General features: G+C 48.1%; 1 protein-coding gene across 2 annotated transcripts in view; it reads right to left on the reverse strand.

The window, feature by feature from the left end:
* The window catches only part of LOC146863655 (long-chain-fatty-acid--CoA ligase ACSBG2-like), a 797,459-nt gene that overhangs the window by 426,511 nt on the left and 353,780 nt on the right, over window positions 1-17,168 (reverse strand). For both annotated transcript variants that reach the window (XM_085627744.1, XM_085627747.1), the window contains one exon: window positions 5,277-5,563. In XM_085627744.1, the coding sequence (XP_085483870.1) occupies window positions 5,277-5,563 (287 nt within the window). The remainder of the gene's footprint in view (window positions 1-5,276; window positions 5,564-17,168) is intronic.

Raw genomic sequence — 17,168 nt, forward strand, 5'->3', positions numbered from 1 at the left:
GGGGAATATTTTGGTCGTGATTTAGGGTTTTGACGTACTTATTACTCCCCACTGCACTCAGAAGCTAATTCTTTGAGTGAACATCTGCCTCCGGTAGTCGGCATATTACAGTACTTGATCCAGCTAAAGTACAGTCCAACCTTTTTAGAGAACAATTGGACCTACCAATAAACTGTACTCTTGCTACCATGGAACCACTCAAAGTTATTAGCTGGAATTTGGCAGGCATAAATAGGAAGTTGGGCTCGCCAGAATGGAATACTCTGGTAGAGGCGCATAAGATCTGTATGTTCCAAGAGACCTGGAGTCTGAAGCCCCTCCACAGAGTTGGGTATGTTACCTTTTTCTTGCCTGCAATATCCCCAAGTACAGGGAAGGGCCGCCCCTCGGGGGGCCTTCTTATATGGGCGAGTATCTCCCTTGGATGCCACATCATCCAAAAGCAGACCAATTGCCCAGACATTCTAAGAATTCTGTTGAGAGGTCCCAATAGGGGGCGAGCCCTTGAGTTATTTAACATTTACGTCAGGGGCACAAAAAATGGTTCTCTTTCCCCTATAGTAACCATTCTTGAAAATGAGCTTAGAGCCTGTAATTTTGGTGCCCAAGTCTTGGTTGTGGGTGATTTTAATTGTTCATACGAGCCCCTTGCGACAGAGGACATTCTGGATTTGGCTGAAGATGATGTAAAAAGGGGCATACCAGTGCTAACTATTCAACCGATTAAAAAGTGGTCCCAAAGGGCGATCCAGTTAAATGCACTGACTATGGAGTTCGGGTTAAGAGCTGTTAATGGCCGAACTATTTCGGACCCTATGGGTGCGGATACCTACAATAGGGTGAATTATACCTCAAGGATCGACTATATCCTTCTTGATTTTATGCTCTGGAAATTAGTTCAGGATATGGCGGTCTTAACTACCGTTGAAAGTGACCATAATTCGCTCTGTTTAACCCTTAACAGTTTGTGGCCAAGCAAAATAAATGAAACAGCCCATAAGCCCGCTCCTAAAGTCTCTATCTAACTGCGGGAGACGTCTGAAGTGGAGTAAAATAGCCCTTGATGAGGCCAAGCTCAGTATTATAGACCAAACATTATCAATTTCACAATTGGAGCTGGACACTATTGCCCAATCTCCTTTTGTACCTGGTAGGGCAACGCTTGTTTTTGAGGAAACAATTAAAACTATAGGGGAACTATTCCTGGAGCAAGTGCGCGGGGGTAAGCCTGTAATGAATGCGAAGCCGAAGGGCACACACGATTGGTTTACCCCTGCATGTAGACATGCCAAAACAGCCCTAATTAAGGCTATTAAAGGCAAGTCACAATCTTTGATACAGTATACTAGGAAGGACTATAAACGGGTAAAAGCAAGTGCAAAAAAGGAGTGGGAAGACGAGTACTGGCACGCTCTAAAGGAGGCTAGTTCTAGTAAAGATGCTGGACGCTTCTGGGATACAATTAGAGCTAGGAATAGACCAGATAGCAATCACATTACATGTCGCATTACCAGCCAAGCATGGTTTACTCACTTCTCCAAATTGTATACCCGTCAACATGGGTCTAGCGCTCTAGCTACATTTAACTATTCTGTTCTGGAGGGTGACTCAATTGAGCCTGATTTCACAACTAAGGAAGTGGAGTGTGCTATTAACACTATTTTGCCCCAAAAAGCAGCTGGTCGTGATGGTATTCCTGGCGACTTGCTTCGCCTTGACACCTTAAAATGGGGGAAGTTCATCCACTCCCTGCTCATTGCTATCTATAGAGGTGCCGCGATCCCAGAGTCATGGAAGGGGGCAGAGGTTGTCCCCATTTTTAAAAAAGGTTTAAGGGACGATCCCTCTAATTATCGCCCCATAAGTTTGTTAGATACAACCCAGAAGGTTGTTGGAAAGGTCTTATTGGGGAGGATATTACAATGGATTGATGAAAATGATATCCTCTCCGATTACCAAGCAGGGTTTAGAGCTGGTACAGGCACGATAGAGCAAGTATTTGGATTGATGTTAAACTACTGGAAGGTAGTGGTTATAGGCAAAGGCAGTCTTTATCTTGCTTTTATCGACCTAAAGACTGCCTTTGACCTTGTGCCTAGGGAGACTTTATGGGGAGTCCTTGCCAAAATGGGGCTCCCACGCTACATTCTTTTAATGTTGGTGAGGCTCCATGAAGGCAATTTTGCCCAAATTAGATGGGGCACACAGGGCGAGAAAACAAATAGAATCCCGGTAGATAGAGGGGTCCGCCAGGGATGTGTTCTTGCTCCCACCCTATTTTCCTTATATGTTAATGGTGTGGTTGAGCATCTGCTAAAAGACCCTTCAGATGAACCATCCCTGGCGGGCGAGCGTATTCCTACCCTCCTCTTTGCGGACGATACGCTCCTGTTGTCTAAGTCCCCAATGGGCCTTCAGAATCTCCTTAATAACTTAGATTTTTTGTTTGGAGCGGGGTTTGGTAATCGACACTGATAAAACTAAATACTTAGTGATTAATCCCCCCAAAAAACGTGCACGTCCTCCCACGTTGAATTCTGTACCCTTGGGCAGGGAGAAGGTATTTGACTATTTGGGTACACGTATATCGCATACCTTGCAGTGGACCCCACATTTATGCAAAATACTCCTAACCCATAAGAGGATAACCGGGGCTCTGCTAAAGGAGCAGCGTCTCTGTACAATAAGACCAATAGCCCCCGTTATCGATATTTATAAAGCAAGGGGAGTTAGCTCTGCCCTTTACGGGGCTGAACTATGGGGCACCAATAGCATAGACTAGTTGTCAAGGTCAGAAAACAAATTCTGTAGGTCCCTCATGTCACTTCCCCAGGGTATTCCAATGTTACCGTTAATGCTTGACTTAGGCTGTCGCCCAATTGGTGATCTTGCAAAGCTGCGACCGTTGCTCTTGAGGGCCCGGCTGTGGCGAGTGCCAGAATTGACCAAATACGCTAAAGGGCTGTCTGAAATATTGTCACTACCGGGATGGTACAAGATAAAGTGGTTGAAAGATGTAAAAGCTTTGCTTGGTGATCTTGGACTAAGTGAAGCTTGGGCTGGCAGGTCCTCCCCCCCCCCCCCCAACGGCAATATTAAAGAACTTGTATTGGAACTGGGTTGTGTCCCGAACTAATGCCAACCATTCTTTGGGTAAACTTTCGGAGGACTTCCTGAAGTTCAAGGATCTACCGATTCGGTAACTTTATTTGGATATTATTGGGAAGCCGTTTGATAGGGCTCTCTATTTCAGGTTTAGGGTCGGGGCTCTCCCATTGCGAGCTTTTACAGCCCGCTGGAAATCCCCGGCTCAGACAACTGTATTTTGTCCTTTTTGCATAACCAGCCCTGAGACAATAGCGCACTTTATGTTCCAATGCCCGGAGTATATGAAACCAAGACAAAAGTGGCTTAAAGCATTGTGCCGACTGTTAGGTACTAGGTCCCATAATGAGGCTCTGCGTATCCTGATGTCAGATTCGCGTCCATCATATGCTTGTGGCCTTTCCAAATTTTTATCATGGGCTTCGTATCTTCGAAGTAAAAGGCTTAAATGTATTGTTTAATTGGGTTTTAACTAATAATTCATAATGATCTTTTTAATCTGCACAGAATTTATGCATTGTTCTTAATTTCAATGAATTTAAGGATTGTTGTAAATAGATGTTTTAATTTTTTTTCTTTAAAGTAAATTGTTTTTAATGTTCAGCTTTTAGGATATGTTTTTATCGAAATAAAGCCTTTTTGACTTGACTGACTTGTTTAACACTCAGTAAGTTTTTTAAAAAACAATCCTTGGATGATGTCATCAGTGATGTCACTGACCATGCTATGAGTGATGTAATATGGGCGGTCATAAGCAGTGCATTGCGGGACAAGTTATAGTTAGCCAACTATAACTTGAATTTCTCTGGTTTTGTACAAGTGAAACCTCAGTCTAAGTATAACATCCCTGTAACCTTTGTTTTTTTCAGTGAATGTGAATATATTTTTCATTAAATCAAACCCTTGTTACGTGAGGGCTTTAGGAAAATGCATTGAGCTGCAATATCTTACATTTCTGACAGTGATTCCAATATAATACCATGCATACAAGTTCACAACATTTAACAATGATTGATTATAGGTAATGCACCCAAATTGCTCCTCAATTACATGGAAAAAATGTAAAAGAACGGATGCAAGATTCTGGATGGTTTTAAAAATAAAGTGTAACCAAATATGATTTTTTTCACGAATTGTATCAAATTGAAAAAGTCCAATAGTTTGTCTACCGAATTTAAATGCAAAAAACATTCGTTTTAAAGGCAACTTCAAATACCTTTTATCTAAGGCATTATTCAATGAAACATCCGATAGATGCCAGCATTAAAATATATATATTCAAGAAGGTTTCAACGGTAAATGGTTTAAAGAACAGGTGAATGTTGGTAACAATGTAGGTATGAGAGTCTGTACAAATTCGCACGGCAATCCAACCTTGGAATTACCTCTTCCCATCTGTTTTAAGCTTGTGAGTAGATTTGTGCTGGCAATCTTCATGCATATAAATCGTTTTTCAGTGTAAATCCACTGTTGCATAAACACTTTTCATGTTGGGCCCTTCTGGATCTTGCAGAGTTCATCTAACATGAAAACATTTATTGATTTAGCACTTGTTACACGTACACTTATGGCAAATAAAGAAGTTGGGTCACAGTGATGAGAAGTGATTTGCCAAAGATAGTCAAAGTGATCAAGTTTCTACTGAAAAGCAGTGTCAGTGTATCAGTTAAAATGTATTTGAACTGAAAACCAGAAACCCTATACCTAAAGTTCCATAGCCCCGTTCATTCAAAGCTGGCTGCCATGAATGAGCGTGCATCTTTTAAGATAATCTTTGAATGGGTTTGCAAAAACAAAAATAAAGCCGGACCCATTCACAGGTGCACTAGCATGAGGACGGCCATTTTCAATTTGGGGAAAACATTTTATGACACCAGATGACACGGCAGATGCTCCAAACTTTAAAAGTAGAAGGTGTCCCAAATTGGGAGGGGGGGGGGGGGGGGGCGGTGGGGAGGCGCAATAGTGGACACAGGGCAATGGTGCCATTACATGCATTTCAGAAAAAAACACTGGTTGTAGTGGGAGATTGAGGTGTAGTGTGGAGAGCAGGTTTACCACTTGTACTGCCATTTCCTAACTCACAGTAGCAGTTACGTAAACATACAGACTTTGCTTTATCACCCTGTTGAGGCGGTGGAAGGAAAGGATTCTGGATGCATAGGACTCACCTTCAAGAAACTCTTGGCTGCAGCTCGACACTGCTGGTAATACTCCAGGTGCGTGATGGTTTCCCAAACTCCATCTTTCTTCTGGGCCAAGGCTGGCCGATCACCAAAGCGATTAATGGTTCTCTGGAACATCTGGTGAACCGTAATGGGTGGATCCGCCGCAGGCCCCGTGGGGTCCATGCGCAGCCTGACCGCCCCATCCCTTTCAGTTGTCCAGAAGCTGCTGGCGGGTTCAAGCCTGGGATCCAAGAGGCCTCCGTGATCCAAAGTGACGCTCGTCAATTCATCTGAAAAAAGCAAAGGGCAGGTTAGCGAAGTGTGGGCTGCTGAGCTCTGCCGGGCTCTCTTCCATTCTATGCTTACCCAATCTAGAGCACACCTATGGGATGGACTCTTAGCACAATAGTATAGGATGCACTTAATCCCACCACTTGGCCCACTCAGTAAACCTCCGGCGCAACATACGTTCTTGCCATTGTGCATACTAGGCAGGCATGACCATGTGATACAGAGCTAGCTTTATACAGCACAAGCAGGAAAGGAGCCGATGTCATGACCACAGAAGAGCAATCGAGATGGGCACGGTCCACTCTAGAGGTACAAGGAGACTAGATGGAATATAAATCTATGATCTTGCGACCTTTGACCCTGCTCTCAGGCAGGTCGCTCTCCACGCTGCTGTACTGCTTTGCTTCTACTTGTCTTCTTTGCATTGCTGCTGTATTGCTTTTGATTGTAGTCTAGTTTCTCATGGCCTAATTTCCTTTTTCTCCCTCCTGCTTTGCCTAATTTCCTTGTTTCTCCCCCCTGCCATTTTGTCTGTGCCCTGTTTTGCCTTCTGTTCCCCCTGCCGTACTTCACCCGTCTTTCCCGCCGCTGCGTCCCTGCGGCCCCACCCCCCTGCTAGCCCATTCGCCGCCCCCGCTTCCCAGCTGCTCCTCCCTCCCACCTCCCCTTATAGGGAGACCGCACCGCTGGTGCGCGAAAGGCAAGCCCGTCTGCGCCCATCCGTGCCTGGACCGTGCCCAGCGCCAGACCACCTGGCCCCCACGAATGCCACGACGCCCACCTCTGCTACGATGCCAGCACCCTCTACTCACTCAACGCCGGACGATCACACACCTGCTTCCTGGCCGTCCCAAAACACACCCAAGGACACTTCTCCTGCCGGAACTGCAGCTTCACCAGCACCCGACCCGCCAATCCACCCGCTAGGAAAGAACCCAACTACCTCAGATGCATTCTTAACACCCGCTCTGTCCGCAAACACCCCGTTCAACTCTGGTACCTACTCGACTCAACCTCCCCAGACGTCTCCTTCCTGACGGAGACCTGGCTGAACCCCTCCTCAGCGCCCGACATCGCAACAGCCATCCCGGAAGGCTACAAGATCACCTGCAGGGACAGCACCAACGGAGTAGGAGGAGGAATCGCCATTGTCCACAGGAACACTCAGTCACGACCAACACAGACGACACCCTCAGCACCGCCGAACACCTGCACTTCCAGATCCACACTGACCCCCATCACCACCCTCAGAGGAACCCTCGTCTACAGACCCCCCGGACCCCGACCACAGTTCAGCGACTCCATCGCAGACTTAGTCAGCACACACACCCTCGCCTCCACGGACTACATTCTCCTCAGGGACCTGAACTTCCACCTCAAGAACAACAATAACTCCACCAACCTGATCGACAACCTTGGACTTAGACAACTCGTCACAACACCCACCCACTCCGCCTGCCACACGCTTGACCCCATCTTCTCCACAATCTCCCCCACCCCCGTCGCCTTCAACCACACCATCGAACTCCACTGGACTGACCATCGCTGCATCCCCTTCACCTTTCGGAAACCCACCACGCACCACCGCACCCAACAGATGCCTCGCCGCTGGTGGAGCAAAGTCACCGAAGACCAGCTAAACACCACCCTCGCCCAGAGCCCACCCCAGCTACCCCGACTCCGCCGCTCGCAACCTCAGACACTGGATTGACGACTGCGCCAACGCCCTCGCCCGTTCAAAAAACCCTCCCACAGCCACACCAGCAAGAAAGCCAGCTGGTTCACTGAAGACCTCCAAGCAAACCTGCCGAAAGCTAGAGAAGAACTGGCACCGTGAACGAACACCGGACAGCTACACAGCCCACAAGGACGCCACCCGCAGACACCATTACCTCATCAGATCCGCCAAAAGGGCCTCCTTCAAAGACCGCCTAGACATCAACGCACACAACAGCAAAGAGCTCTTCACCATCATGAAGGAACTCTCCAACCCCAGCTCCAACACCAACTACATCCCACCCTCACAAGACCTGTGCGACTCGCTGGCCACCTTCTTCCATCGCAAAATCGCAGACATCCACGACAGCTTCAACGCCACGACCGCCCCGACAACCACTGAGACCTCCGCCCCCACGACGACCATCCGCACCAACCACTTGATCTCTTTGACCAACATAAACGACGACACACTCAAGATCATGAACACCGTCCATTCCAGTTCTCCGTCAGACCCATGCCCGCACCACATCTTAAACAAAGCCAGCACCACCATCACACCCCATCTTGGGAAAGCCATCAACATTTCCTTCGAGACAGCAACCTTCCCAGAAAACTGGAAGCACGCCGAGATAAACGCCTTACTCAAGAAACCCAAGGCGGACCTCAATGATCTCAAGAACTTCCGGCCCATCTCCCTGCTCCCGTTCCCGGCGAAGGTCAATGAGAAGACAGTCAACAAACAACTGACCCGCTACCTCGAAGAAAACCGCATCCTTGACCCATCCCAGTCCGGCTTCCGCAGCAACCACAACACCGAAAACGCCCTCATCGCCGCCACCGATGACATCAGGACCCTGCTAGACAATGGAGAAACCGCGGCCCTCATCCTCCTGGACCTGTCAGCCGCCTTCGACGCGGTCTGCCACCGCACACACCCCCATAACGCCGGGATCCAAGAGAAGGCCCTGGACTGGACCACCTCCTTCCTCTCTGGCAGAACACAGATCTGCCTCCCCCCTTCCGCTCCGAAGCCACCGAGATCTGCGGCATTCCCGAGGGCTCATCCTTCAGCCCAACGCACTTAAGCGTCTACATGGCACCGCTCGCCCACATCGCCCGACTGCACGACCTCAACATCATCTCCTATGCCGATGCCACCCAGCTGATCCTCTCCCTCACCAAGGACCCCCACCCCGCCAAAACCAACCGCCACGAAGGAATGAAGGCCGTTGCCGAATGGATGAGGAACAGCCAGTTGAAGCTGAACTCAGACAAGACGGAGGTCCTCATTCTTGGATCCACCCCCTCGGCTTGGGACGACTCCTGGTTGCCGACCGCACTGGGAACAGCTTCAACACCCACTGATCACGCACGCAACCTAGGGGTCATCCTAGACTCCACCCTCTCCATGACTAAGCAGAGGAACGCCGTCTCTTCCTCCTGCTTCAACACCCTCCGCATGCTCTGCAAGATCTACAGGTGGATCGCCACTGAAACGTGAAGAACAGTCACCCAGGCCCTCGTCAGCAGCAGGCTGGACTACGGAAACGCCCTCTACGCAGGAACCTCGGCCAAATTCCTCAAACGGCTGCAACGCATCCAGAACGCCTCTGCACGCCTGATCGACACCCCTCGCCGCAGCCACATCACACCCCACCTGATAGACCTGCACTGGCTCCCCGTCAACAATAGGATAACCTTCAAACTCCTCACCCACGCACACAAGACCGGACCAGCGTACCTCAGACGACTCCGCTTCTACGCCCCCACCCGCCAGCTCTGCTCCACCGACCTCGCCCTCATCCCCCGCATCCGAAGAGCGACCTCTGGCGGCAGATCGTTCTCCCACCTCACCGCCAAGACCTGGAACACCCTCCCCATCCACCTACGGCAGACCCAAGACCTACTGACCTTCAGAAGATTCCGCAAGACCTGGCTTTTTGCGCAGTAGCAGCACTCCCCCCAAGATTCCCCTCGTCTTTCAGACACACTATCTAAATTTACAGGAAAATGGCAACATAGCATTAAAGCACTGGTAAAAGCAGAGAAGCTATGAGAGCTCCGATACGAGGGTGCTGTCATAACTTCAGACACCACTGCATGGCACAAAAAAGGTCCATTTTATTTTTTGATTCTTACAGGGCAAATACATTTTTCAAGCATCTTGTCCTTTGGATTAGAAAGTATTTTCATAAAATTCCTGACCCTTGCCCATGACAGACTTGTAGTGTAATGTGTGAGATGGATATTAATCTTGTGTGTTCCAGAATATGTAGCAAAACTGTACAATTTTATCACAGCAACATCTGTGGCAAAACCTTTCGTTGGCTTTCACGAGGTCAGACAGATGGAGGAGCGACCACGGTGGAAACAAGTGCCTACCGCAGGGGTTGAAATTGAGACTAAGTGATCACAAAGCCCTTAAAGTTCATCCGTTTTCTATACATGTATGGAATGTTTAATTTAGTATTAGTGAGCTACAGATATGGACTTCCGGCAGCTGAGGTTTGAGATGAAATCACAAATCATCCTGGTGGTCCTCCAGACGGCATCTTTTCTCATGGCCAATGTTAAGCGACTTCCATAGCACGGAAAGCCATCCTATAGACATCTCATTGAGTGTCTAGAGCATTTCTTCAGTACTGTTAGAGGCATTTCAGTTGGTAAAGCGTTGTTTTATCCACAACTCATGCACCACTATCCATGGGATTTCAAGACCAAGAGAAGGCAAATACACGTTCTAGAACTTATTCAATGTCTTAGCATCAATAGAAACAGTTGTAAATGCTTTTGAAAAAGTGAAGGGTACCTCGTGAGATTGAGCTGGAGTGTTTCAGGCAGCCACCCCAACCTTAACAAAGATGCTGAGCCTATAAGAGGGTAAAATGACACTATCTTGCCTGCAGGCAATGCCCACTGGGCAGTGACCCCTCTTTTACACCAAAGCAGCTTAAGAAAACCACAATTTTGACAGGAAACTAGGCCTATGCAGTGATCCGTAGGGGACCAGATATACATGTACTGAAGCCTAACAATTATATAGCTCTTCCTACCCCCTATGTGGGGCACTGAAGTGCTTCTCTACATGGGCAGCATGCCACCCCAATATAGAGAGTGTCGTTGGAAGTGTGTTGTCTGTGTTTATCCTATGTGGTAAGGGATTCCATGTAGTATGTGATGACCGCAAGGTGCGGTTATCGTGCTCAGCAGTGAGATGTACGAAGAAGTGTGCAAGACAGAAATTTGTGAAGAGCTCTCTCTAAGGTGTTTCTAACAGTCCAACTAACTGGTTACTGCTGGGTTATCTGCCCTGAAATGTTCACTTTATAGTTTGTTTTGCTGAATTGGCTTGGGTTGGAGGTAGATATGAAGGGGAGATCCGCTACGAAGGGCTTGGTCTCCATCATCCCATACATAATAGGGATTCTGTGATGTCAAGGAGCAAAAAGTGTGTAGGTGGTTGGGACCTGCAGTGGTGGACAAGAGAAGTCATCAGATTGGTCAGCTGGGTGTGACTGATGTCCTCATTTGTTCTGCACTTGTTCAGTTGGTGACGAGTGGTTTGATGCTGTGGACTGGGTCAATGCTGAGTGATTACTCGTAGGGGAGTGTCTTCCGTCACTAATGAGCCCAGCACTATAAGGGAATGATTGTGCAGCAGCTAGGTCATAGTAGGTGAGGCATCAAGCATATCCATCAAAGATGTGGATGCAAAATACTCTCAAACTAGTTGTCCAGAATCTACTCCTTGCTCAAAGAAATGACATAATTAGTGGCATTGGCAGGTGGGTCAGCGATCCAGCTGTTCTAGTCCCGACTTACCCATTTAGCAATAGTGTGGTACAGAAGTGTCCTTTAACCAGCGACACTGGTCTCTTCAGAAACCTTATTCCAACATTATTTAAAGAAGCACCACCACCTTAGTGACAATCTCTTGGGGACAAAAACTGCAACAACTCACAATAAGTGTGGGCTACCTTGTGTGAAAACTATTCACTCTTGTATAGTCCCAGTAAAGAGCAGGACTGTCATTCAGGATCATGAATAACAGTTTCTTCCATGAAAGATTGTCGTTCGGTTTCTTGTTAATATTAAAAATAAGAATTGCACCACCAGACTAAACAATCCTAATTAACCTTCATGGTTTTCAGTCTAAAATAGTAAATTATACTAATCCTAAATCCAGCGCCTTCCTAAGGCAAGTCGTTGCAGCTACTTGCATGCAAAAGGAATGCGTCGTAACGACGTGTTAGTTTCGAATGCCGGTATTAAAAAGGCATGCGTGTCAAACGCATGTGTAAATCTGTCATACAATCGAACTCATTTACACTCCCAGCTTCTCAGAACTGCCTTGGCGACCAGCTCCCGATGACTGGAAACTACCAATTCAGCCAATACGGTTCCTGTGCTCCGACTAGTTAAGCAGGAGGCTTGCACTACAGACGCTGCTTCTGATGCATTAACCTCCAAGACCACCGCCCTACGGAAATGTAGGTCTTTCCCTCTCTTGTAACTTCTTTACAACCCTAAACAGCAAATTATTAATTGCTAATCAGGGCCATTATTTTATCAGTTATTCTTGTCCCCTAAAATTTAAAAAATATATGCAATTAACAGGGCCCTCGTTCCATGTGTGTATTTAGAATGTTTTACAAAGACTTTGCATAACATATGTATGTTAAATTTTTACGTTGTAGGTGGGCCCACCAGTTCCATGTGACGCTTCTGGGCACACCCTAAAATCATTTCAAAAGATGCCCCTGGTAACAAGGCACCCCATAGCATATCCAGACACCACCGCATGCCAACAGTGGTAAGAAGGCATCGGTCAGCGTATCCAGACACCACAGCATGTCAGCAGTGGTAATAAAAACCGCCAGTCAAGGAATCCAGACATCACAGCATGTCAGCTGTGGTCCAGTGTAATAAGTAGCCAGTCAAAGTATCCTGACACTACAGCATGCGAGCAGTGGTCCAGTGGTAAAAAGGCACCAGTCAGCATATACAGACACCAAGGCACGTCATCAGTGGTAATAAGCTGCCAGTAAATTCATCCAGACACCGCAGCACGTCAGCAGTGGTCCAATGGTAATAAGCCGCCAGTCACGTTATCCAGACACCACCGCATGTCAGCAGTGATAAGGCACCAGTCAGCATATCCAGACACCACAGCATGTCAGCAGTGATAGCAAGGCCCTAGTCAGCAAAACCAGACACCAAGTCAGGTCAGCAGTGGTAATAAGCTGCCAGTCAATGCATCCAGACACTGCAGCATGTCAGCAGTGGTCCAGTGCAGCTAGAGCTTGTAAAGTTACCATAAGGGTGAAACTGGTCTAGGGCTACTTGTGCTCCAGTTCAGGTTGGACCTGTCTGGGCAGTTCAGGCTGGACTGTTCAAATGGGGCCTGAGACCAGACTTATTTGCATAAGGCTGGGTTCAAACTGAGGTGGCATGATGGACAGAATAATGATTTGTTTGAATGCTACCCCGAGCGAATGCCAAGCATTCCTCCCATCACCTTTTGTGTGTTTGCCTTAAGGAGACAGCCAGTGCATACACCACCACCGGAAACAAATCTCAAAGTTCGTACTAATAACTAGGTTGTCAAACACTGCATCAATGACGAGAACTGTTTGCAATGTTGCCAAGACAAGAAGCACAGCCTTTGCAAACCAATGCACTGAAGGCGTAACCATCCCCTGCACACAACGCTGTTTAAGAAGACTATCAGCACCGAGCACTTTAGCATTGTGTGTTTTGTAATTTAATGTCACTGCGGAAACAGCGCATGACTTAGGACACCAAACAAAATCCTGTACATTTGGCTTAAGAGGAGAAAATAAAAATCGTAATAAAAGGTACTGTCGGAACAGAGGCTCCAACTCAGACTCCCAGACCTCTCCAAGACACTTGAGACCACCGACTAACAGCAATAGGGTGGGGGTGGCTCTGCGGTCGGGGATTTTAAGTGACCGATTATTGTCAGTACCAGACACCCAGTGACTAAAGCAGGCACTAAAAATGGAGATTACCAATCTCCACACTTGGTCTCAGTGAGTTGGATCTCATACCTTCAGGTCACTTGGATGATTTGCTTTGTTAGAAGGATAGGCAGGACGACAGTGAAGGAATGTGCCAGTGGTGAATCAAAGAGACCTGGCACCATGGGATGGAGCACAAGGGACCATGGCACTTCAGTGTGATGGGTAGAAAAAGACGAGTGACTCTCCAATCAGTGGCTTCCATTGACACCCCAAATATTTCAACCAGCTCATTCCACAGCGAACATCAGCACTGTTTGAGCCGGTTTAACATGAGGTGACAGCGACCCGAGCAAGCCAAAGATACTTGGCCAATGACGCAGGAGCATTATTTGGAAACGTCTGGCCACCTACACAATGCCACAGTATGTCATCACAGAACATCCTCTCCCCACTGGATAGACCTGGCCACCTAAACAATGCCGCTCTGTGTCCCCACAGAATACACTCTACTCTGGATACACCTGAACACCTACACAATGCCACTCTATCCCCCACAGAACACCCACTTCTCTCTGGATACACCTGCACCCACTCTGCTCTGGTTACACCTGGCCACATACACAATACCACTCTGTTACCCCACAGAACAACCACTCACCTCTGGATACAACTGGTCACCTACAAAATGCCACTGTCCCCACAGATCACCCTCTCCCCTATGGATACACCTGGCCACCTACAAAATGCCGCTGTGGCATCACACAACACCCTCTCCCCTCTGGATACACCTGGCCACATACACAAGGCCTGTGTCCCCACAGAACACCCACTCCAATCTGGATACACCTGGCCACCTACAGAATGCTGCTCTGTGTGCCCCCACAATACCCTCTCCCCTCTGGATACACCTGGCCACCTACAGAATGCTGCTGTGTCATCACACAACACCCTCTCCCCTCTGGATACCCCTGGCCACATCCACAAGGGCTGTGTCCCCACAGAACACCCTCTCCCATCTGGATACACCTGGCCACATCCACAAGACCTGTGTCCCCACAGAACACCCTCTCCCATCAGGATACACCTGGCCACCTACAGAATGCCATTCTGTGTGCCCACAGAACACCCAATTCCCCTCTGTCTGAATACACCTGGCCACCTACAAGATGCTGCTCTGTATGCCCCCCACAATACCCTCTCGATACACCTGGCCACCTACAGAATGCCATTCTTTGCGCCCGCAAAACGCCCACTTCCGTCTGGATACACCTGGCCTCCTGCACACTGCTGCTGTGTGTGCCCACACAATACCCGTTCCCCTCAGGATAGATCATTAACTCGAAAGAAAAACAAAAACACAGGAAGTGTTCCTTGAACCCAAGCACAACAGGGAAACTATGAAGTGTAAGCACGCCGTCTACATGGAGTTATTTCCATGCGTATTAATTACCTGCATTAGTACTGATCTAGAGAGCGGTTTAAGGTAGACCTCTTGGGTTCAAACACTTGGACCAGCACCCGGAGTGAGCCCTGGGACAAGGGAGTGTCCTTGGGTAGGAATGCGGCAGTGTGTAATTAAAGGGACTTTTAAAAAGTCGCCTATACTAGTATATAATTGAAACCATCCAGGTAATGTCACGTCCATTATAACCAATCAATTCCAAAAACGTTGCATTATAAAAGTTGTTTGTATTATAAGCAATATTTAAAGTACCATACTGTGTCCTAATCCCCTTAATGCTTCCCATCCGCAAAACAATGAACTACCCCCAACACTACCATTCCCTGAACACAAAAACCCTTCCTACCCCTCAACCCTAATGACAAATCTACAGACCGCCTTACTACCACAAACTATCCTTCCTAGAACCCTAAAACCCTCAATACACCTTTCTCACCCTCCCCTGATCCGTAAAAAACCTTAATGCTACCCTTCCCCGAACCAAAACCCCCAACTAGTCCATAATACAACCAACCCCTATAGCTTACCAATCCCTTAACACTACCCTTCTCTGAAATCTTAAAGCCCTTAATTACCCCTTCACACTATTAATCTGTGAACCCTACCAACCACCTACGACCCCTTAATGCCATGCTTCTCTGAATACTAAAACCCCACCCCTTACTAGCCACCCCTCACTGCAAATATCCTTTACCTGCGCTGCAGGATGCTACCCCCTAACCCCGCTCTCACTTCACATACCTTTGCCCAATACGGTACATTTGTAGGTCAAGCCTCGACAGCGCTTGCGCCGTCTGAAAGACCCGTTGTATCACTTCGGTTGACTTGTTCCAAACCCACTGATGGCCATCGGTTATCTGTGACATTCACAAATGCTGGCTTGTTATTGGTGCATTTGTGTAAATGTCCCACATTTGTGTGCTTAGCTCCCTGGCTGGCGATTTCACTAACAAAATATTTTTGTTGGCCATCACACTGTACAGCGTGAGATGGCTATTGCAGGTTTAGCTCCTCCCTTATGGCTGTTGCAGGCTTAGCACCGCCGGACGGGGAAAAGACTTGCCAGTCATTTGCATTTTTTTTTTATATAGCGCGGACTCGATCCATAGGTATTGGAGTGTTTACAACCACACCACATACATTACAGAAGGAAATATTCATTTTTGGTAGTCGAGCGGAGACTGATTTATGACGACTGAGTGGACAGAGTCAAAGCTGCTCTCCTTATACTGTGACTCCGGTTGCCACCAGGGGCAGCTGCTCTGTCTTCACAGGGACGGGCAAAATACCACTATGACCCCCCGCCACCAGAGAAAAAACCTGTCCATTATTTTCATTATTTTATAGCGCAAACCCAAAACTGTGGTGATCGGCCGTAGTCAGACTGACTCATGGATGACAGGTAGGCCTTACTTTATGTATATTAACATTGCACACGTACACTCGCTGTTATGGTATGGGCCAAAACCCCGAGCGGTTATGCGCCCCTTTATTTATACAATCAGGTGTGCCCGCCACCCGGGTGCATACTATTGCAACTTTGTATAGTGCCGGCCGGGCTGGCTCCATCACTACATCCCTCCTTTCTTTTAGCTGTAATGCTGCACAGAGTCTACATAGGCTTATTTGGGCACACAACACACAAAGTCTCGGAGTCTTTGGCTGGGAGGAGGGTTTGGTCGGAGACAATACTTCTGGCTCCGGGAGATGTTGACATCCCCTGTCCCAGCCGTGCCCTCTGCATCTGGGGATGTGCTTGTGATGCTTGCTGGCTATTCTCTAACCGGGGGCATATCCCCCTACAGGCTTGTTGGGGCGTCGTCGGCATCCCTCCTCGGTTCTCCCTTCACCTCCGCTCTCCACTTTCTTGAACCAGAAGACGTTCCTTGTGACGGTGACCAGATCGAGCGGAAACCTCAGTGACTTTCAATACCTCCGGCTCATATGGAGTGCGATATTTCCAAACAGGGTGCCGATCCTTCATTATGACGCAGTCTCCCACTCGGACGTCCGTCACCTGCGCTCACCGCGCCTGGCTTGCCTTTTCATTGGTAACTTGCCTCTGGGACAGCGCAGCCACTGGATACAGCTCTGTGGGATGCCACGACAGGTCAGCGGGAATGGAGTCTCAGGGAGCCCTCCGGAATAGTAGGTGCGACGGGGCACACCGTGTCGTACAGTGAAGCGTTTGGCAATAGGCGCTTAGGAACTGATGCAGGCACTGCTGTGAGTCCTTACCCTGCTCCACTCCAATTCGCAGGGCCCTGTTCAGAGTTTGCATAAAGCGCTCTACCTCACCGTTGGCTTGGGCCCACTGCGGCTTGACACCATGCGACATAAGGTATTCTTGAAAATCTCTGCCCTGGAAGGGAGGTCCATTATCTAACCGAACCTCCACTGGAAGCCCCATCATCGCAAAGATCCTATCTAGAGCCGTCT

Source organism: Triturus cristatus, chromosome 2_1 (genome assembly GCF_964204655.1).
Source record: "Triturus cristatus chromosome 2_1, aTriCri1.1, whole genome shotgun sequence".
Lineage (NCBI taxonomy): Eukaryota > Metazoa > Chordata > Amphibia > Caudata > Salamandridae > Triturus > Triturus cristatus.